At 37.0% G+C, this 22,555-nt stretch overlaps 4 protein-coding genes across 6 annotated transcripts; 3 read left to right on the plus strand and 1 right to left on the minus strand.

The window, feature by feature from the left end:
- The first annotated feature begins 3,989 nt into the window (after positions 1 to 3,989).
- LOC137730973 (probable ribose-5-phosphate isomerase 2) lies at positions 3,990 to 5,231 on the plus strand. The gene has a single exon (XM_068470000.1). It carries the CDS (start codon positions 4,126 to 4,128, stop codon positions 4,903 to 4,905), a length of 780 nt encoding a protein of 259 aa, XP_068326101.1. The 5' UTR covers positions 3,990 to 4,125; the 3' UTR covers positions 4,906 to 5,231.
- Positions 5,232 to 11,143: 5,912 nt separating this feature from the next.
- Positions 11,144 to 14,772, plus strand: LOC137731890 (uncharacterized). Its single transcript, XM_068471139.1, has 9 exons — positions 11,144 to 11,600; positions 12,064 to 12,245; positions 12,499 to 12,677; positions 12,878 to 13,162; positions 13,258 to 13,316; positions 13,427 to 13,463; positions 13,552 to 13,623; positions 13,727 to 14,054; positions 14,198 to 14,772. The coding sequence occupies exons 1-9, from the start codon at positions 11,462 to 11,464 to the stop codon at positions 14,588 to 14,590; spliced, it is 1,674 nt and encodes a 557-aa protein (XP_068327240.1). The 5' UTR covers positions 11,144 to 11,461; the 3' UTR covers positions 14,591 to 14,772.
- A 447-nt stretch (positions 14,773 to 15,219) lies between these two features.
- LOC137731242 (putative fasciclin-like arabinogalactan protein 20) lies at positions 15,220 to 16,251 on the minus strand. The gene has a single exon (XM_068470343.1). The coding sequence runs from the start codon at positions 16,249 to 16,251 to the stop codon at positions 15,220 to 15,222; it is 1,032 nt and encodes a 343-aa protein (XP_068326444.1).
- Positions 16,252 to 19,897: 3,646 nt separating this feature from the next.
- LOC137731557 (uncharacterized) lies at positions 19,898 to 22,292 on the plus strand. 3 transcript variants are annotated; one of them, XM_068470691.1, is made up of 8 exons: positions 19,898 to 20,033; positions 20,376 to 20,686; positions 20,871 to 20,942; positions 21,051 to 21,118; positions 21,202 to 21,346; positions 21,454 to 21,534; positions 21,646 to 21,735; positions 21,873 to 22,292. In XM_068470691.1, exons 2-8 carry the CDS (start codon positions 20,429 to 20,431, stop codon positions 21,972 to 21,974), a joined length of 816 nt encoding a protein of 271 aa, XP_068326792.1. In that variant the 5' UTR covers positions 19,898 to 20,033; positions 20,376 to 20,428; the 3' UTR covers positions 21,975 to 22,292. The 3 variants fall into 3 exon arrangements, with proteins under 3 accessions (XP_068326792.1, XP_068326791.1, XP_068326790.1); XM_068470690.1 differs by having other exon boundaries at positions 19,961 to 20,101; XM_068470689.1 differs by having other exon boundaries at positions 19,985 to 20,141.
- The last annotated feature ends 263 nt before the right edge of the window (positions 22,293 to 22,555 follow it).

The raw sequence follows: 22,555 nt of genomic DNA on the forward strand, positions 1-22,555 counted from the left end.
AGGAAAAAAAAATACCAAATTTACCAAATTACGAATGCAATGCACCTATCGATTATATATAAAGCTAGAGGTGTGATGAACAGTGCATCACAGTGGAGATCAGATTTTTGATGACCAAATTATCAATTTACCTTTGCATAATTTGAAATATGATTTTGGGATTATACATAAAGCTGGAGGTGTGATGAACAGTGCATCACAGTGGAGATCAGATTTTTGATGACCAAATTACCAATTTACCCTTGCATAATTTGAAATATGATTTTGGGCAGGTTTTGACGTATTTTGGCTGAGGGGCAGTTTGGTCCAATTAAATTTGTCAAAGTGGGTAACACCAAAATTTTTGTCTTATTTGTAAAGAATAAAAAAAATGAAAGGGAAGAGTGAAAATCATAAACAAATGACAAAATTGATAGTGCCCACGTGATATAAAAAGATTATTCACACGCGGATAATAATATGATTAAATAAATTGTCAAATGATTGATTTTTTTTTATGTAACAAACTATATTATCTATACTAAGGGGAGGGGGTGGGCTTAACCTCACAACGGGTTAGAAATAATGTGATTTGATCAGTTGTTTATTAAATATTATTTTCTCTATTTTTAAACACGTTTAAAACATCGTAAGAAGCGTGTAATGTCGGTTATAAAAAAATCTTTCACATGTGGATAATAATGTGATTAAATTAATTGTCAAATGATTTTTTTTTTAAACAAACGATATTATCTATACTAAGGAGGAGGATGTGAGCTTGGCCTCACAATGGTTAATAATAATGTGATTCAATCAATTGTTTATTAAATATTTTTTTCTCTATTCTTAATGTAAATTTTATAGAGACCGATTTTATTATGTGAATTCAGCTGCTTTAATTGGTTTATGAGATGTTACTTCTAGCATGATCTAAAGTGATTCATTTACTTCAAATATTTGACTTTTCTTTTGTCAATTTACGCATATAAATACATTTAAAATATGTAAGTCGCGCCTAGCACGCGGTGATTCAAAAAATGCATTTTGCACGTGTAAGTGCGTGCATGAAGGTTAGTATAATATAACCTATATATAAAGTCAACACAAAAGTGAATAGTGTTTTGGTGTCATAATGCTTTACCCAAAATAATTGGACAAAAATACCCCCAAAACAAAAAAGTTCAAAAGCATCCCAAAATAATGCATTAAATAAAGTAAGGGCATTTTTGTCATTTTAATAGTATTTTTTAATAATTAATGATTTTGTGGGTTTTTTTTTAATTAGTGCCTCACAATAGGCTAGCAATAATGTGATTCAATTTATCTATTTTCAAACACATTAAAAACATCTTAAGAGGTGTGTAATTCTGGTTATAAAAAAGATCATTCGCACGCGAATAATAATGTGATTAAATTAGTTGTCAAATGATTTTTTTTTTTTTTTTGGTAACAAACAATATTTCTATACTAAGGGGGAATGATGTGAACTTGGTCTCATAATGCGCTAACAAGAATGTGATTCAATTAGTTATTTATTAAATATTATTCTATCTATTTTAAACATGTTCAAAACATCTTAAGAGACATGTAATGCCAGTTATAAAAAAGTTTTTCGCACGCAGATAATAATGTGATTAAATTAGTTGTCACTTCTTTTTTTTAACAAACGATATTATTTACACTAAGAGGGAAGGGGCAGACTTTGCCTCACAATAGGTTAACAATAATGTGATTCAATCAATTGTTTATTAAATATTATTTTCTCTATTCTTTATATAAATTCTATAAAGATTGATTTTATTATGTGAATTTAGCTGTTTAAATTGGTTTATGAAGGGTTTCTTCTAGCGTAATTTAAGATTATTTGTTTATTTCAAATATTTGACTTTTCTTCTAACATAATTTAAAACATGTAAATTGTGCTTAACATGTAGTGATTCAAAAAATGCTTCGCGCATGAAGGCTAGTGTACAATTAACTGAGTTCCCAAGAAGATGCCCTGCACTCGCTTATGTCTTTTTCATGGACCACACACAACAAATGTCTTCGTCAAAAACTGCATAAAACAACCTTTTTCCGCTCGTCTAAAAAGACACCGCAAATTTACAACATAATATTGTGAAACATTCATAGTAAATTCATGACATACAAAATTTTATTACTCATCAACCTGTACCACTTGAGTTTTGGCAATGCAAAATCAAAAAATATTTATTAAGAAAATTCTAAAGTGAGGTTTAATATCATATTGGATAGGGTGTTGAGTTTCTATCTATGCGTTTCGGGTTTGAAATCCCCCTCCCCCTATAAAATAATATAATAATTTCGAATCATCCATTTTCGTTTAATAATAGTTCACATTTAAAAAAAAAAAAGCATATGACGGTTGCCTAATAATAAATCCGTTTGAACAAACAATGTTGAAACCGTTTTTGGTGAAAATGTTTTGGATCCAATCCTTAATGAAAATGCAAGTGAACACTGGAACCAATCATAAGTAAAAAGGCAAGTGAACCCTGAAAAAGCACTTAAAACATTTTCTCTAAAACACACTTCCAATCATTCTAAAAATATTTCTAAACGTGCCTTGTGTGTATATATATATATATATATTTTTTTTCAAACGATAAATTTTATTACATTAGATGTTAGATTAGCCATTAACGATGTTCAATATGCAAGGCTTAACTTCTTTTTATTATTGTGGTAAAGGCCACTTGTTAAAAAATTCAAATCATTATATAATATAAATATATATAATGGGGTGGCGGTGGTAGGGCGCAAAAGAAAGAGAGGAAGGGAATCCAGGCAATGGAGAATATGCGGAGAATTGTAAATCACAATGGAGTCATGGACCATGCAGCATGCGTTGTTTCCCATCCATCCCCCACCATGCCCCTTTTTTTTATTTTTTTTTTTATTTAATTAAATAATAAAAAAGCATAAAAAGGGTTAATCTGATTCCATTCATATGGCATTTTATTCCTAGCCATTGATCTATTACCATATGCTCAATTTAATCCAAACACTCCACTCAACTCAAAGCGCATAACAAAATGGATGTCCTTTTCTCTAATTTCTTATTATTCCTTACAATGCCATACTCGATGGATGATATCAAACGTCCTTTTCTTTTTCTTTTTTTAAAAAAGTTTTGTGCTTTTGGATTTCTATAATGACTAAAAACATTTTCTAGAATTTGGAAAAAAAATTCAACTTTCAATCGCAGCGTGTTAGTAAAGTTCCGTGCTAAATTCCACTATTTTTTCAATTGAAAACAAAAATAAGAAGGTAAAGTTGTTCATCGTTTGTTGTCACTAGTCCATTCAAAATGTCAAATTCAACTTAACGAATGTTGTTAATTGTTGAGCAGCTAAACAATCCTGCATTTTGGCTTAATTTAAACCAAATGCAACTTCTTTTGCCCATTTTTCTCAGAAACAATAAATTTAACTAACAATTAAAGTTAAACCCAAAAACCTATCGCAAAATCTAACCAAAAACAACTTTTTTTTAGCACATCAATATCTTTTACAAGAAAAAAGGGGGAGTTTGACGATATATCACGTGTCATTATATAAATAATAAGATATGTGTGTTAAAAAGTTAATAATTTAAAAAATAAAATTTTTCATTACTTATATGAGAACACATGATGTTATTTTCTTATCTTTCTTTTTTCTTTTCTAGTTCCGGTAACAATGAAAAATTTCTTTAGAACAGGCCTGGAAAATCTTTTCCCACCACGCGTAAATAGAACCTCCAATCTCCTCCAATTTCAATTTTCAATGCAGATTTTTTAAATCCACCCAACAATTTCCCAGCTCCCACCACTTTCCATGTTCCCCTATAAATACAACTCCTTCCCCAACTCCGCCTCCTCACAAACCCTATCTCCTCCTCCTCTTCTTCTCTCTGACCTTTGGCCCCAAATGCTGACCGCCACACATTCCTAGATACAAAATCCCTAACTCTGCTCCCATTTTTGGTCTCCCCAAATGCTTGAATATCTCAAAAGATAGCATTTTTGATCCGTTTTATTAAATCCAAATTCTGGGTTTTGATTTTCTCTATATTTTAGGATAACCCAGTAATAGTTTCTTTTTGTTGCCCCCATTTTTATATTGGGTTCTTCACAATCCGGCCATGGAAGCTGGGATTTTGTTGCCTCCCCCGACCTCCTCCTCCCCTCTATCACCTCCTACGTCGTCTGTGATTCTAACCCAGGACGAGTTGAAGAAAATCGCCGCCTACAAGGCCGTCGAGTATGTTGAGTCCGGCATGGTCCTCGGTCTCGGCACCGGCTCCACCGCCAAGCACGCCGTCGACCGAATCGGCGAGCTTTTGAAACAGGGGAAGCTTCAGAACATTGTAGGAATACCCACGTCGAAAATGACCCACGAGCAAGCCCTGTCTCTTGGAATTCCGTTGTCGGACCTGGATTCGCACCCTGTTCTTGATCTCGCAATCGACGGCGCCGACGAGGTCGATCCCCACCTCAATTTGGTCAAGGGCCGAGGTGGATCCCTCTTGAGGGAGAAGATGGTGGAGGGTGCTTGTAAGAAATTCGTCTGCATCGTCGACGAGTCGAAGCTTGTGAAGCATTTGGGAGGCAGCGGGCTGGCGATGCCGGTGGAAATTGTGCCGTTCTGCTGGAAATTCACGGCCAAAAAGCTCCAGGATTTGTTTGAGTACGCGGGTTGCGTCGGAAAGCTGAGGACTTACGTCGAAAATGGCAAGCCTTTTGTGACGGACAATGGGAATTACATTGTGGATTTGTATTTCCAGAAAGATATTGGGGATTTGAAGGCGGCCAGCGACGCGATTTTGCAGCTTGCCGGAGTTGTGGAGCATGGGATGTTCCTGGACATGGCAACCACTGTGATTGTTGCAGGGGAGCTCGGAATAACGGTGAAGAATAAGTAGCCTGAAAGGCGAATTCGGAGGTAGTTTGAGATGGGTTTCTAACTTGTTACTGGTAGGAGTAATTTATGTAGTCTTGGTTTCCAATCGAAATGCGGAAGTTCGATTGGGGTTTATTGTAACCGGGGAAGTTTTCTTCTCCTAGAGTTAACTTACACTATTTTTTGGGGGAGGGTCTCCTGACGTTCTGAATTTATCTTTGATTCAATTGAGCAAGAAATATTAGAACGTTCGGATTCTTGGTTTATTGTTTGATGATCGTTGTTATGTTGTTTTGATATAAACTCATCCTTATTATTAATGGAAATCTCTCACATTTTACAAATAGACATCTGTGGATTGATTTGGGAGTTCATTTTTAAGCATAGGCACTCCAAACAACTGATTTAGTCATCGACAGGAAGATATCGTCTTCAATTGGAGGAGTAACCAGGCGTCCAAAGTTCAGCGGCGTCATAAGATGCAAATACTACTGAGGAGATTACTAGCGAGACAGGAATTGATAAGGTAACTCCTGTTCCCAAGTGTTCTTGTTACAGCTTTAGAATTTGTTTCTCAACAATTTTTCCAATTCGCGGTGTTGGATGCTCTGATGTAGCATTTTGATATAGACCAAAACAAATTGAGCAATGAAAATCTCAATCAAGGAACATGAATTGAACCTCAAACCTCAAATGGCAGGGGACACGACGAATGATCTCCAGGGTGTTCAAGAAGAGCAATACTTGAACTTCAGTTTTAAGGAATTTCAACCGACTCCTAAGCATTGTCCTGTTTTTTGCTACGAGATACTATGCTACAAGATAATATGCTGATTGTGTTCCTTTTTTCCTTTGCAATGGTGGAGAGCAAACGCCGGTTCTTTTTAACTTTGATCACAGAATTTGGCTTTCTTTTTAGATCTTGTCTGCTGACAAAATCTTTTTAAATAATACAGACATTTTCTTGCTCCCTCTACATACGATGGGAGTTTTAACTTTTATACAAACATGACCCTTGTTTTGGAGTCCTATTATGCACCAAGCGACTCGTATCCGCCCGTCTAATTCTCTTGAATTCTTTAGTGCACATTTAGCCGTTGAATTCAGTAAGGTACGTCATACATTGATGTATTTTAGAATTTTCGACTTGAACTGCCCGGTTCATGCCTCCTGAATGATTGGCAAATATTTGCACAAGCAACGAGTGTATGGGACGTTTTATTGTTTCAAAACCTGACTTTCTGAATGCATGGAGTAATTTTCCTCTGGTGCTCAACTGCACATGCCTCCTCTTTCTGTTTTTCGTTTTTGGGTTTGGATCTGCTACTCGTTTCGGTCTGAAATTTGCATGGATGAACTTTCAGTGTTGGGCCCAACTTCCCATTATTTAAGCCCAACCCGTTTGACCTCCAAATCTGCTGGCCCAGTTATTTTCTTGGGTTGCAAATTGCAATGCAAAATGGTCCTTGATCCGTCAGTAATTAGTCGGCCATTATCCCTAACTACCGTGATTAGGGGCCGTAAGTGGAAATTTTCTTGGGGCTTCAAAAGCAAAAGCAGATACTGATTGATAGATTAGTCGGCAAGCTCTTTTTACTTTCTCCCATCTCTCTTTTTCTCTTTTGGTAGTAAGCACCTGCACCAATAGTCCGAAAAGGTGAAAGCCTGAAAGGGAATTCTGAATGCTAGTTGGGGGGCAAATTTGCAAGTTGCTCCAATGGAGTATTAGTGTGTGCTTAGTTAGTTATTAAAAGCTTCTGACTTGTAGATATCACTCTCAATTAGTCATTAGTAGGCCATTATTACTTTTTGGTTGAATTATTATGATTGTGGAGTAGAGTGGATTGATTGCTAATTTGCTAAGCAGCTGGTAGACGGAAATGATAACTATGTATTTTTTTTACTTATCTCGTACGCTTTTCTTTATTTAAGATCATTAGATTGAATAAATCAAACAGAAACGATGAAAAAAATTACATAAAGGCGCAGGGCAGAAAAAGTATGGGATTATCATTTCACTGAAAGTAAATGGCCTTCAATGTACCAAAATCCAGACAAGCCTTCCACAAACCAAACCAAAAGCCAGTAGATTACAATAGCTCCACATAAAAGTAAAACCATTGGTAGGTTCACATTCTGGGTGGTGTCCTTTTCATCCCATAAACGCCAAGATCCAAATTATGCTATGGCTGGTGGATTCTACAACCATCCTTTACTTCTTTAACCTTCCTTTAGTGCCCTAAAAAGTTATAAAGTAGGATGGTGCAATTCATACATTCAGTTTTATCTCTCACACATTCATTTCAATTTCTGTCCGTCGGATCAAATTAAAGAAGATCAATGGAACTACTCGTAAAATAATTATTCTGAAATGTAGAGGGACAAAAAGAAATGTTAGGATCTTGATTCTTATGTTACTGATCTAAGGGAACTTTTACTTTCAGTTACCTTGCATTTAATGTTAGTTTTCGCGCTAACAATATAAAATATTATGCTAAAAACATGAAATGAGTTCATAAAGAACCTTAGTTTTAAGAGAATGACGAAGAACCAATATACATCAACAACTTAAAATCATTCATGCTTGACTGGCCTTGGCCATAACATTGTCCCAAGCTACTAATGACCATGACGACGACCCAACTGTATTTGCCGAAACATTATTATAGCGGCTGCCGATGCCATTACACCAATGGACACCCAAAATCAAACGGCAGATACGATAACATTAGAAATCTGCATATACTTCGTGTCACAAATGTACAAATACACATGAGCATGTTAAGGTGTCGCTCGGGTTAGATCTAAAGACAAATTTACAAGGAAGGAACCACCTCCACCGCCATGAAACTTCACCATGTGTCGCATATATACGTACGGACGCATCCATGTCTCTGAGAGTCACTTTCCTTTATGTGGCATTCAAGAAATGTATAATTGTTTTATCAATCTTTTTGGTGAGAGAGAAGATAGCTTTCTGGAGGTATGTATTGGATCGGATCATTGATCACATGCATACACCACTTTTCAGCTTCCCGGGGTCCCCCGTGTCATCTCCTTTTTCTAAAGCTAGCTTGCGGTTCATGCATGTATGGGGCCATGGGTTTAGTGCGTAGCGTAAGCATCTCGTGTTAATAATATAATAATATGAAGAGATAATCTTATATGCATGTATGGATATACTACTATTCTATCATCTCATCTTATACATGTATGCAATGGTGGAGTCAAAATTTTCAAATAAATGGGATCACGATTTTGACAAAAAAAAAAAAATTGGACAATTTCGTCGAGCACCTGATAACAACTTGTCGATTATTGCCAACATGTGCTAACAACTTCAATGATCTGTAGAAGCTTGTCAAGGGTGGCTATAGGAAATTGTGAAGTAATGTTGAAAACTATGAAGACTTGTCAACTAAGCCATTTCATCGAGTATTCGGTGATAAAAAAGAGATTAAAGAAAGACAAGGATGATAATAATAATAAAAAAAAGATAGAAGAAGTAGGAGAACAAAGTTGTGATTCAGTTTTCCCTAGCTATTTATACGGTCAAATACCATACGCAAATATGCATACAATTTTTTAAGTTGTTGAAGTCATCGACAACCATTCACCTCATGCTAGATCCGCACTGCATGCATGAGTATAATGTGCCTATCTTATTATGCTAAATAATAAAAAATAGACGATTTTTCATGAATACGTTACTTGGTACTTATACCCTCAATTTAATCGATACATTTGAATGATTAAATAATTTCGATGGAACTTGCTTTCTGGAACAGAAGATGGAATTTGACACCCACATTACATACTACGGTACTAGTTATATGTGTTTCATATACGACATTAGAATATGTCTTACATAGCAGACAATTATGCAAGCATGCTTAATTAATTTGTCTTTTCGTTTGGTCACAAACCGATTGCCTTGAGACTAAAACTGTATGAACATGGCTGCTTAATTGATTTAGACATGCATCATCATATGTGTTAGCTGGTTCGCAATGTCCCTGTCCCCCTCCCTCTGATTTAGACCTCAAACAACTCCATGTAAAACGGTTAAGCCAAGCTAAGTTAAGCTACATTATCCTAAACCAACTACAAAGAATAACAATATCTCTAATAATGAAAAAACTAGTAACACTATACTTACTTAGAAGTTGAACTAGAAAATTATCCGAGAATGCAAGGTCAATCACACCTATGAATTTTGATATCAAAGATGAAACATAAATTGTTTAGTTTTAATGTTTTAATCTTAACCCTGACACAACGTTCATAAGTAAATGCTAAAAATTGTTAGTACAATTAGATGATTAGCGTAGCACGACTCCTAGCAATATGTTTAGTGCAGTAAAATAGCAGGATTTGAGGGGTGGAGGGATCAGGTGTTTCGTGCGGCACTGATTGCGCTGCTTTGGATGTTATTTGGGGGCTGCCTAATTCCGTGTTTAAGTAGAGTGTAGGTAGTGTGGCTGGGTCCCACATGTCCCCACCCCTAAGCTTTGATTAGTCCCTAATCACGGATAAGGGATCATGTAATCTCACCCGTTTATCGTATATCATGCGATCAGCTTTTGTTAAGTACTATTTGTATTTAATTTTAAATTTTAAATTTTGAAATGATTTCTGATCGTCCGATATACGATGAACATGTGAGATCACGAAATTTCTATGATCTTTAAAAAAAAATCAGGAGAGGATCCTTTTCCCCTGATCACGGTCCTACTGCCTCTAATTACAATATACAATTTTCTTTACTTGTACTAAAACATGTGGAAGATCACTTAAATACCCAAAACTTAGAAAAATCTCCTCTCTAGTCGGCCAGCCGACCTATACGTCGCAATCTTTATTTCTTTTGGTCTAATACAATCTTTGTTTATGTTTTACATTTTATTATTTAACATGTGTATATAAATTTAATATTTTTGTGTTTATTTTTATGTGTTATATCTGCATATATGTCGTAAAATAATTAATGTCTTTGAGTATACAATTTCTAGCAAATTCGAAAATTAAATGTAAATTAGAAAATTTGACTGATATCATCCATCCCTCTCTGGTCTCAACCTACAAATTTAACACAAGATTATGACGTTACAGTGCACCTAACCTAAACGAACACACTATAAATAAAAGAAATTAAAAAAAAATGGTTAGCAAATATTGAGAGATAAATATGGAAAGTAACGTCGTGAATTGTCAGAAAATGCCGGTTCCGTCCCTCCAAAGATACTTCCGTTTTGTTCTCATCCGCTACGGAATCCGAAAGAGGATCCGATTGAGAGTGTTCCACTTTTGTCATGCTTCATGAAAATATTATTTTTTTTCTGCAAAAGCACTTATTATTTTAATTAATTAATTACGTACTGCTTTTTATATGACCACCCCACGGCACTAGAGGAGAATGGACGTATTTATTTCATTTACAAATGGCAACTTCGTTTTGCCAAAAAAATGAGTAGCCCCTACTAACATAAGACAAAAACTTGCGTATGGTTGCCCATTCGACATCGAGAATAGTGATGGATTCAGGATTTTAACATTTAGGGTGTTATAATATTAAAGATTAAAGTATTTTTTAAATGATGTATAATTTTTTTCTTGTAGTTTTTTTTAAGTAATGCATTTCGTCAAGTGCCTGGTGCATATGTAGTCATTTGTCGCGCTACGTCGCACGCTTGTGCCGAACAGGCATGTCAACAGGTGTCGAGGAAGCCTATGCCGAGTAAAACCTGTTGAAATTTGTCGAAGCATGTTGTTGAAATCCGCCATGCGAGCATTTCTACTAGTAATTCTTATTTGTTGCCTAGAGGAATTTTTGTGCAACGGAAACGATGACACCACATAACGTTACTATTTTACTAGTTTTTATGAGTAGATGACAAAATTGATATGATCTAATTTTAAAATAAATTAGTAAATAACAAATACGCATGTTATAATTTTAAGTAGAATAATAAAATTACGGGCATTCTAAATACACCAAGTAATTACTCGTACAACTTCTTGTTTGATTCTATGATAGTCAAGATAACGAGATCTCAAAATCCAATTATACTTCTAATACCTTTCTTGCAATTTACATGCCATGAAAGTATATAGAATAAAATAAAGAAAAAAAAAAGAAAAAAAAGGAGAAAAGCAGAAAGGACAAAAAGAGAAAAGTGGTACAAATAAATAAATAAATAAAAACACTGTGTTGATTTGCTTGCTTAATGGAGTGTATTTCAACAAAGACGGAAAGGAGACAGTGTAAGCAAGCAGCTGAGCTGAGGCTCGAGGCGCCTAAAACCTCGCCTTTTTTTCATTTCACACCCGCCTTTTTCGGTTTATCCCTTCTCTAATCAGCACTTACCCCACCTCCCCATGTGACGTTGGTTCTTATAAATCTCCCTCACCGCCAAGATATGTAATCAGATTACAACACTAACACAACAAACGGTTGGTTGATTACACTTATTTAAGATTGGGTTTTCTTCCAAAACCAAATCTTGTAAATGGGTTCGATTCTTATCCGGATTTCGGTCTGAGTTTTTTGGTGAACAGAGTGTCAGACGGCTCTGCAAATGGAGCGCTTGCCGGTTTCCTCCACCGCCGCTCTCTGCTGCTGCTGCTTCTTCTTCTTTATGGGCTCTGCGAGCTGCGTGTCGGGTCTGGCTCGGAATGGACTCGGACCCACCAGAGATCTTCTGAAATTTAATCTAGGTACGCTTCTGAATTCGGTTTTTGAAACGGGTCGGATCTCGTGTGCTTTTCCGGTTGCTGCGGAGGATTTAGTGGTGGGAGAAATGGAAAGTGAGATTTTTTGGAGCCATTGGTGTTTTTGGTTTCGAGACGAATAGGAAAATACATAAACCTTCGGTCCAATTCATTCCAGTATTTCGGTTTTCGTCTTTGTTCTTATTTTTAGAAAAATCTGATATTTTATTCTCCCTTTTGATCAGCAACCAAACAAGGCAAATGCTTTTTTTGTTACAAACCTGAAGTTCGAATATTTTTGCAGACCCAAGTTCGAATTCCTCTTCCCGAGAGTTAGATTAGATTAAATTAGAATATCGCTCGAATAAAAAAAGTGTTGTCTTTTTTAAGTCTAAACGGCTCAGTCTCAACTGCTGAAAATTGTGCAGCTTTCTAACTTTGTAATTTTTTTGGTCCGTTGTATTTGCAGTGGATGAGAATCTGGGGTCGTGGACAAATGGAATCGAGGAGACTGCTCAATCTCCGGAGCCAAGCGATGCACCGCAAGGGACGCTTGTTTTGGCGGCGAAAAGGACCAACAGGCCGGATGTTCTCAGTCGGTTTAAGCGTTATCGGGGAGGTTGGGACATTGTGAATCGGCATTACTGGGCAGTAAGTCTTGATTCCTTGTTGCATTGTTATGGTGTACCTCCAGTATTGGTTTAAAGATGCAGAATTTCGTGTTCTTTGTTTACCTTATTAGTATTGTTCCTGCTTTTCCTTTAAATGCTATTATCTACACCTTTGTGAATAGTAGTTAGATCAATATATTGTTAAAAAAAAGGTAATTTGAGGATTATATTGTTACTTGTACGTATAAGTTTACCATCATTTCCTTAGTAATGTGATCTCTATGTTTCTGCAGTCCGTTGGATTTACGGGTGCTGCTGGTTTCATTATTGCCGTCTTGTGGTTTGTTGCTTTTGGCATGGTACTTGTGGTTCATCATTGCTGTGGATGGAAGATAAACATTAAAGGTGAAGGATCACACCGCTCGCAGAGAATTTGCTTGATTATGCTACTGGTCTTCACATGTGCTTCTGCGTAAAGATCTGAACTTCATATTTTTTACTTAAGATTGTATAATGAGCATTTTTATGTAGCGTAGGAAAGTTCTATGCTATACTTAGTTAGGTCAGCACCTTATCATATTGGCTGTCTGTTGTGCTAGAAAGGCAGTTTCGTTACGTTATCTGTCTCTTGTGTGCCACAATTCTAACATGATAAACTATATCTTCACACAGGACTGGATGTATTCTTCTTTCTGTTGGGCAAGATGAATTTCATGACGAAGTGATGCACACACTAAATTATGTTGTTAACCAGTCGGACTACACTGTGCAGACCCTGAGAAATGTCACGGAGTATCTGACACTTGCAAAGGCTATTAGCGTGGCCCAGGTTTTCTTACCTTCTGATGTCATGGATGGTATTGACAAGCTGAATGTGGATCTTAACACTGCAGCGGACACACTAACGGAGAAGACAAGTGAAAATTCCATTAAAGTAAAAAGAGTCTTCAATATTGTGTATGTGTCCATAAACTTCAGTACTACAATTTAATTAACGGGTTATACTGAAACCCCATGTTTTTGATGTACTAATTTTGAGTTGATTGTTGCAGGCGTTCATCTTTAATCACCGTGGCAGCAGTGATGCTTCTCTTAGCTGTGATTGGTCTTTGTATGTAACAACATAAACAACCTGATGAATGAAATCTATTATTTGTTCTTCTTGTTTATTGGAAATTTTGCCTGCTTTCAATTTCAACTGACTGATGTATCTTGTTGCAGTTTTGTCCCTCCTTAGGCACCAACATGCGATCCACATGTAAGTCGCCCTTGTACTAATTCTACTACTCTTCACATTCTGGAGTGTCTTCATATTTCTGTCTGACAAAGCCGTGATATTGTTGCAGATTTATTGTTAGTGGATGGCTACTTGTGGCAATTACATTCATTCTTTCCGGAGTTTTTGTGATCCTCAACAAGTAAGAATATGTAATGTTTGATTGAAATGTTTCTGTTCAGGTATTTATTTGCTTGTCTACTGAATCAGCAACTCCATACATTTCTATGGTGATTGTGTTTCAGTGCTGTTTCCGACACCTGTGTAGCCATGGAAGAATGGGTAGAACATCCTCACGCCGAAACAGCACTTAGCAATGTCCTTCCATGTGTTGACCAGAGAACCACAAACAAGACTCTTAGCCAGAGTAAACAAATTGTAAATGACATTGTCAATGTTGTCAACCAGTTCATCTACACCTATGCCAATACGTATCCTTCCCCTGCCAGTCCATACCCTTACTATTACAATCAGTCGGGGCCTCTGATGCCACCTCTCTGTTACCCGTACGATTCTCAACTGAGAGACAGCCAATGTGGGGATCAAGATGTGTCTATTTCAAATGCTTCTTTGGTAAGAATCGTCGACTATGACTATTAATTTGGTGTCTTTATATATTCTACTGGAAGCTGCTTGATTTGTGGAACTAATAGATTAGAGAAACAATTGCCGATGGTTTGCTTAATCCCATTTATTTGGTTGTGTGAATTCTTCAGGTTTGGAAGAACTATATATGTGAAGTCTCAGCATCCGGGATATGCACAACTGTTGGAAGGGTAAGCCCGGATACCTACAATCAGCTTGTTGCAGCTGTTAACGAGAGCTATGCCCTTCAGCACTACACCCCGCCTTTACTGAGCCTCCAGGATTGTAATTTTGTTCGGGACACATTTCGAACAATCACGTCAAGTTACTGTCCTCCACTGGACCATTACCTGAAAATTGTGAATGCAGGATTGGCCCTGATATCAGTTGGAGTCTTGCTGTGCCTTGTTCTCTGGATACTCTACGCAAACCGCCCCAGAACGGAGGAAGAGTTTGCAAAACCATCCTTGCCAATAAAAGGCAGGAGCGAAAGGAGGAGTTCCAGCACATCAAATGAAGTCTAGCAGTAGAAGTAGTAGGTCTCAGGAGAAATCGGTTATACAAGTAGGGTTTGAAATATCAAAAAGAAAAAACCGAGTGGAGCGAAGTTCCATTACGAGTTGTGGGGGCCTGGGAGCTAATAGCAGTTCCGGTCCTGTATCTGGTCTCTTGTGTATAGTAAAAGCAATTTAGATATTGTTGATCATCTGTCTTGCCTTTTCCTTCTGAGTATTCCTTCATCATCTCTGTTTCGGAGTCGGACACATTGCTGGACTCGGTTTTGTTTCAGAACGGAATGATCAACGATCAAATGACGAAAAGATCACATTTTCGAGCGAAATTAATTCAGCTCAGAAGCCAAAATGATAACTGAGCATTTAACCAATCTGCTGAAATAGCTTCAAAATTTGTTCACAAAAGAAATCGGATAAAATTCTGAAGTCTTTGAATTTTTTCACTGAACTGATATCTTTACATTTGCTAATTTTGCCCCCCTTGAATCGCATCAGATACAAAAGAACGAGCGAAAATTACAATAAAAGTCACCAACTTTCCATCTAATTACAAGAAAAAAGCTGACGACCCAAAAAATTCTTCAGTAAAAAATTGAACTTGTTTGCAAGAAATTAACAGCACTTGCCAGAAGTTGATCTCACAATTCAGTATTATCAAAAGGCACCTCATCGTCGGTTCTTCCACTTCCCGGCGAAGACTCATCGGCAGATTCCGGCGTCTCCGGCATCGCAAGAGTCTCGCGGAGGCCGTGAACGACGAAGGTGTCGCCGTAATACATGTTGGCGAAGAAGACTGGAACTCCATTCAGCAGCAAAACGTTGCCGTTCCTCGAGATGGTGATGGCAAAATCCTGCATGTACGTCGGAAGTACAACGCCGTCTGTGAAACCCGCCAAATCGCTCCACATCAGCCGGCACGGAACGACGTGTCGCAGAAAGATCGAGGGTTCTTGCAGTGGGTTGTCCATCGCTTGGTCGAGAGGAGCGAACACGGTCATTGGAGTCGCGTTCTTGAAACCCAGAAGTTGCAAGTTGAGGAACGACGCCATGACATTGTAGCCATTGGACCTCAGCATTTCACTCGCTTCTTCGAACCGGGAAGCTCCGGGAAACCTAATTGCAGTTGTGCCGTTGGCGGATGACGGCGGGGAAGAAGACCCACAAACCGGATCTGGGACGGGGATCCGAGTCGGTATCGGGAGATGAAAATTGAGGTCGAAGAAGTTATCGATTCCGAAAATGATTAGGAACCCGTCGTCATAAATGGGCGACCCGGAAGTGATCTTGACATTGTTGAGCGAAATTGGGGTGCCGGAGGGCGGCGTGGTGACGAAGAGGGATTGTCCAGAGAGTAAAGTCGGGATCTTACTGCCAGAGGGGAGGGATTTGAGGGTTTGGAGGGGCAGGGGAAGAGGGCAGAAGTGGTATTGGAGCAGAGAGAGGGCGGGTTGACCCAATTTGGTGAAGGCGGTGTCCGGCGGAGTGAAGATGGTGAGGGAGGGGGACTGCGGCACGAGGGACTGGGATACGAGCTCAAGTGTCAGCGCCATGGAGACGTAGCCGGAATCGGAGAGGATTTCGACGGCATCTTGGATGGCCTGGGCGGGGAGGGCGGATGAGAAAGAGAGGAGAGAGAGGAGGATGAGGGAGACGAGAAGCGGCGCCTCCATTGATGGTTGGTTGGTTGTGCGGAGGAGCTTCGAGAATCAGAAGGAGGAATTTTGGTTCCTTGGAGTGGGATTTCGTTGGGTTGCAGTTGCAGAATGCGAGTGAGAGTGAAAGCGGCATTCGATGTAAATTTAGACACTGTTCGTTCTTGTTTTGGCGCCAAGGATGAACACGTGGCGTGATTGGGTTTGTTGACGTTAGGGTGTTCGTTACGACGAGTTTGTGAAGCGGTTTTCTTTGAATGACTACACCCCTGATGTTGCAGAATTTTGGGGAAATTACATTCTCTTCCTTCATTTTTCTATTTCATTAATTAAAATTTATTTCTTTTCAGTTTTTTATCATATTTTTTTTATATCAAACTATAAATTTTGTTAAATTAAATATTAAGTTAATCATAAAAAATTGATTCACACCATAATAACTCAACTTATTTTCACCACTTTTACTCTCGTCTATTATTTTAATAATAAAATATTTACATATCAGTACATTTAAATAAAATAGGAGATCCAATGGGTAGTATTGTGAGGTCACACGCCATGCAAATGCAGTATTATTTATTTCTTTAAGAGAGTGCATGACGAATTATGTTAAGGTGAATGATATTCAAATACAATGATGGCCATTTAATATGACAAATATTATAAAAAAATATGAGTACATTATAGATAGGAAATATTATAAAATGATAGCCATTTAGCATATAAGAAAGTCGATCGTCACCTCGCCTACTCAATTCTCCATCCAATTATGCAACATGCGCCAATTAAACATAGGGCAGTTAGATTCAGGTTTAAATTTTTTTTTTTTTTTAAATGGGGACAACTGATAGTGAATCATGTTATTCACTTGTTTCGGATTCGGAAAAAACTAGTTGGGAATTACACCATATTCATGACCACAATCAAACAAATCCATAGCTTACAAAGAATAACATATCTTTATGATAAGAAGATAATAAAAGTTTTGAAGTGAAACGTATTTAGATAGCATTGAATACAACTAATTCTGAAGAGATAGATTACAAATAAAAAATATGTATAATATAAGTAGCTAAAAACGATTTATTTGTGATGTAGATAGATTATTGACAACAAAATCTTTGATATAGATATATTAAATAAGTTAAAAAGCTGAATGCACCATGGTTGAAGAGGTTTAATTCTTATAAATTAGAATATTACAATTCTTTTAAACATTCAGTTTTATCACAAACTTAACAAAAAATAATAATCGTTGGACCTATTTAAAAAAAAAAATAGAGTATTCCTAATAATAGCTCACAAAATTATATTTATGTTGAATTTACCCTTACATGCATATGTGTATTATTATTTAATTTGTTTATGCAAATAAATTAGAAACTAATTGCTTCGACAAGTCAAAATCGCATCATATAACTCCCACTAATTATAACAGTATTTGATGCTCTTTCAGTCGCACTTCCTGCAAATCGTATAAATGTTTCTTGATCAACCACACCTCACCTTCTTATAAAGTAAACCTAGAAAACGATAAAACCAGATTATTAGTCTAACGTTTTAATTTAATTATGGTTTAGGTCACGAAAAAGGAAAAGAAAATTTGGTTTTGGTGATGCAACAGTTCAGGACTCAAATGCGGCTATCCCTCATCCAGAATGGTGAATAATTGACGTGTTCTTACCGGTAAGAAATTGTGTAAATACTCAACTTAGATGAACGTGTTATTACCGTTAAGAAGATGTGTAAAAATTCAACTTAGATATTGAACGTGTTCTTACTGGTAAGAACACCTACAAATAAAAGATGCATGTCATTACTTGCCTTGACACGTTAACCCTTGCATCATGGCATGCCAAAACATCATTGTGGGCATCTGACGAAATGTCATGGCATGCATTTTGCACGCTTGGCATGGCTTGCCATGACACGGTAACGCTCCCATCATGGCACGCCCGAACGTTGATGTTGACCACAATATGACAAGCATCGCGAATTGTCGACAAAATGCATTTCATGACATGCTGTGCATTCTCTCCATAAACCCTAATGCTCCACTTGATTTTTCGGAAAATTTAAGCAATTGAAACTAAGAATTTAGAAAGGAGAGAAAGATAGGCTTACATGCACTCTCTCTATAAACCCTAACAATCTTTGACTTTCTTTGCCTACATGATCTCTTCCCCGCTCATTTTACCACAAGATTTGAGATAGGTATTGCAGTTGACACATTTATTATTTTTTTTCACACGTCTCTTACAATTTTGGGTTGTCTGATCGAATGAATTAAATAAGATTTGAGATGGGTATTGCTATTCACACATCTATTTTTATTTTTTAAACACATCTTACAATTTTTGGCCGTCTGATCGAATGAACTAAAAAATATCAATGACAAAAATTAACAAATGTACCTGAGAGGTAAAAATAAGTGGTTAAATAACAATTTTCATTTGAGATTACATATATTCATCTTAGACAAATATGACTACATTGGGATATCTTAGTGGTTAGATGTTAGGTTAAGGAGTTGATGGGGTTTGAATCCATACAAAGATGCAATTGCATAACTCCTTTCCACCACTGTAGTGAAATGCCACTTGCACGAAAAATGATCAATTGATCTCTCATATATATGCGTTTGAACAAACAACCATTAGTTACGTAATTAAAATGCAATTAACAAACCAAACAAGGAATCTTAAATTTGTGATATCATGTCATGAGCAACAATGATTTCAGTGCATTTTATTTTGGAAACTTTAACAAAAAAACTCTCGGTACTGTTCACTTTAACGAAAAATCATCTTTTTTTACGCTAAAAAGTTAATTATGGTACTATTCACTTTACTCTTTATTTTGTCCTTATCGTTAAAATTTAAAATTTTCAAATCATTTTTATTTTCCTACATAGTGTATTTACTTACATTCATCGGCTTTCATTTGATCTATTCAATACAAATTATTTATAGACTTGGTAGTTAGAGATATGCAAGTGAAAATGTTGTACCAAAATTACTCCACAAAAACAACGATGGTGTGGTTAGAGATGAGAAAATGAAATTTACCTTGAAAGTTAAGTTGTGGAAAGTCTTAACGGTAATAACGGTTAAAGTACAAGGAATCGTGGAAGTCGAGCCTTGGCCTTCCCGTTAGAATCTCTCTCTCTCTCTCTCTCTAAGCTTGCTCTTAATCCACATAGAACGGACCCTATCCGGATCTCTGTCACCAAATTCACCAAATTAATTAATCTTAACCTTTGAAATTTGATTAAATGGTTACAAATAGAGAGCTCATTTGAAAATTATAATAGTTTTAGCCATTGAATCAAATTTTAAGAGTCCAGATTAGGTGATTAGGTGGATTTGGTAGAAGAGATTCGGAAAGGATTCCTTTCCAATCCATATATAAATACAATACATTGTCACTTAGCACTACAGTCTGATGATATTCTTCTTCACTTAAAAGTGAAAAATTTTATGTTCGAATTTTGTGGATGACAAATTCCATACCAAATTAAATTGTCCATATTCATAGCTGAACTCTTCATTTTTTGTAAAAATATGGATGTATTAAAAAAAAAAAAAAAAAAAAAAACAACATGTCGACACGTCTACATAAATATCTTGCACAGTAAATAAGAGAGAGAAAGAGAGAGACAAGAGTGCTGTATTAACGCCGCTAATTAGAACACAAATGTTAATTAACTAATTAATCTTGGATTAAGACGCTATATTTGTAAATTGAGTCCCAAAACAAGTGGCTCAATCTATTGGCTTCAAAAATATCGTAACCTCTTCGTGTAAGTCTCTCAGATTCTTCATTTCTTGTTTTCTTGATGCCTTTTAAGGCCTGAGTTTTCATAAAGGTATCAACTTTCTGGCATATCACTTTGCTTTCTTTTCTGGGTACTTTCTTCTTCCTTCTCTTTTTCTTTCTTTTCGACGATCGTTCAGAATTCTCTACTTTTATTTAATTTGGTTGAATTCTTTGCTGGTTCGATTTGTTACGAGCTTTGCTGATTTTCGTGTATCCTTATACGATATGAATTGATAACGGCGATATTCTTTCGTTGATTTCTGTTGTTTTAATACAGTTCAACTTCTCATGTATCAAACAAAATGGATTTTTATTTTTTCCAGGGGGTTTCCTTAAAACGTTGTGAATTCCTGTGTTTCTTGTGGAGATTTTAAGGATGGGGGAGCACTTTGTATTGTTGGTGGATCGATTGATCACCGAATCCACTTTAGAAGCTGCGATCGAGAGCAGAAACAGATCGATGCAAGCTACTCCCTCAGCGCTCGAAGATGCGAAAAGCGATGTCTCTTGTCAGAAAGTCGATTTTAAAGATACACCTTCCTCTCCTGGGAAGCTAGCAGAATGCAGGATTTGTAAGGAAGAGGATCAGGATTCGAACATGGAGTCGCCGTGCTCTTGTTGTGGCAGCTTAAAGGTTAGTTCGCCTAATAACTAGTCCTATTTCTTAAGCTTCAATTTTGTTGTGTGACATCCTTGTCATTGTTTCGAGGATTAAGATAAAGAAGTGTTATTAATTTCTTCAAGCGCGTTCCAAGATCAAATGATCATGTGCGTTTCTGTGGTCGAAATTGAATTTAATTGGTGTCTTGATCTTGCAGTATGTCCACAGAAGATGTGTACAGAGGTGGTGTAATGAGAAAGGCGACACAATTTGTGAGATATGCCATCAGGTGAGTTCACTAATCTGACATTAATCCAATAATTAACCCCTTCCATGGAGAAATTTTATTTGATGATATGAAAAATACCCTTGTGACATTGATTATTATTACTTCCAGCAATTCAAGCCGGGTTACACGGCTCCTCCTCCGCTGTTTGAGTTTGGGCGTGTACCTATGAACTTTAGGTGAATTATGTTACTAATCTCCGCGTGATAAGGCTTTGCTTAAGTACATTTCTTTCTGATTAAAACTTTGGTTGTCCTAACAGGGGAAACTGGGAGATCTTGAGAAGGGACAGTCCTCGAACCATAGCAATGGTTGCAACTGATCGCGATTTCCTTAACCCTGGCTATGATGAGTACTCAGTTTCTACTGCAAGAAATGTGTTATTGGGCAGTTCGCTCACTTTCATTGTAATTTCTCTTCCTCGAGCAGATGGTAAACTGATGAATTCTGCATTTTCTTATCCTGATGATCATATCTGAACAAGTTTTGGTTTTGTTTCTTGGTGTGCCTGTAGTTTATGGTTCTGCTGTTTCTCCGGCATACACTTCCTCTCATCATCAGCGGAAACCAAGAGTACTCTTTCCCACTTGTTATGGTAAAAACATTTATGAATTAGCTTCAACCCTGCTTCATGGATTTCATAAGGTAGAAGGTACAACATCTGAAAATCTGACCTTCGATTAATTTCTTGCTTGTGTTTGCGCAGTTGTTAGTAGTGCGAACTTCTGGGTTTGTGCTGCCAATCTATGGAATGGTGATGGCAGTAACTGCTCTCCTGCGCAGGCAAAGCCACCAAGTATGTATATGCATGTTCTCTTCCTATTATTTTGTGTATGCATGTGATAGATGGTAGCGCTCAAGTGGTAACCAATTAGTATGCTAACACGGCACTAACTAGTTCACTTGTTGATATGGCGGGTAAAATGCGATTAGGATCTTTCAAGTTCGTCAGCAACCTCCTCGGATGAAGAAACAGAACCTACAACCGTGCAGCTTGATACGGAGCCCCAGCCCCATATTATTCGTGGTCACTAAATTCAGCCTAATACCAGCAAATCGACGTAATTAAGTATTGGCTTGTGATCAAGAGGAGAGAGGCACGCAATTTCAGCAGGAGGCATCAATCAAAGACGAAAAGAATGAATCGAAATTGGCCTGGAATGCTTGTTGGTGGGCAGTTAGTGAAGTATCCTACTGTATTATATAAACAGAAATTATACTGAGAAAATCAAGTCAAGCAACCAAAGCTGACAAATCATATGTAAGTTGAAATGTAAATACTAAAACAATCCTCAATTGTGTTACAGAAACAATTAAGTATTTATTTTAGAGGAGGATATTCCAATTCATACACATCTTGGTGAGAAATCATGTCAAAGTCTTCATCTTCCTCTACCACATCATAGTCTTCGTCTTCCACTTCGTCGGAAACAATCACATCAAAGTCGTCCTCTTCTTCGTCTGCCTCCTCTTTATTTTCCTCTTCCATCGCAATCTCTGGGTCTGTTTCACCGAAAAGATATTGCGTCATTCCATCCAAAGACAGTCTATGGTTCGCTTTCCTGGGGCCCTTGTTTGTACTAATGAAACGCGAAGCTTCCTCGTATGACATTAAA

This window comes from Pyrus communis, chromosome 4 (assembly GCF_963583255.1).
Source record: "Pyrus communis chromosome 4, drPyrComm1.1, whole genome shotgun sequence".
Taxonomy (NCBI): Eukaryota; Viridiplantae; Streptophyta; class Magnoliopsida; order Rosales; family Rosaceae; genus Pyrus; species Pyrus communis.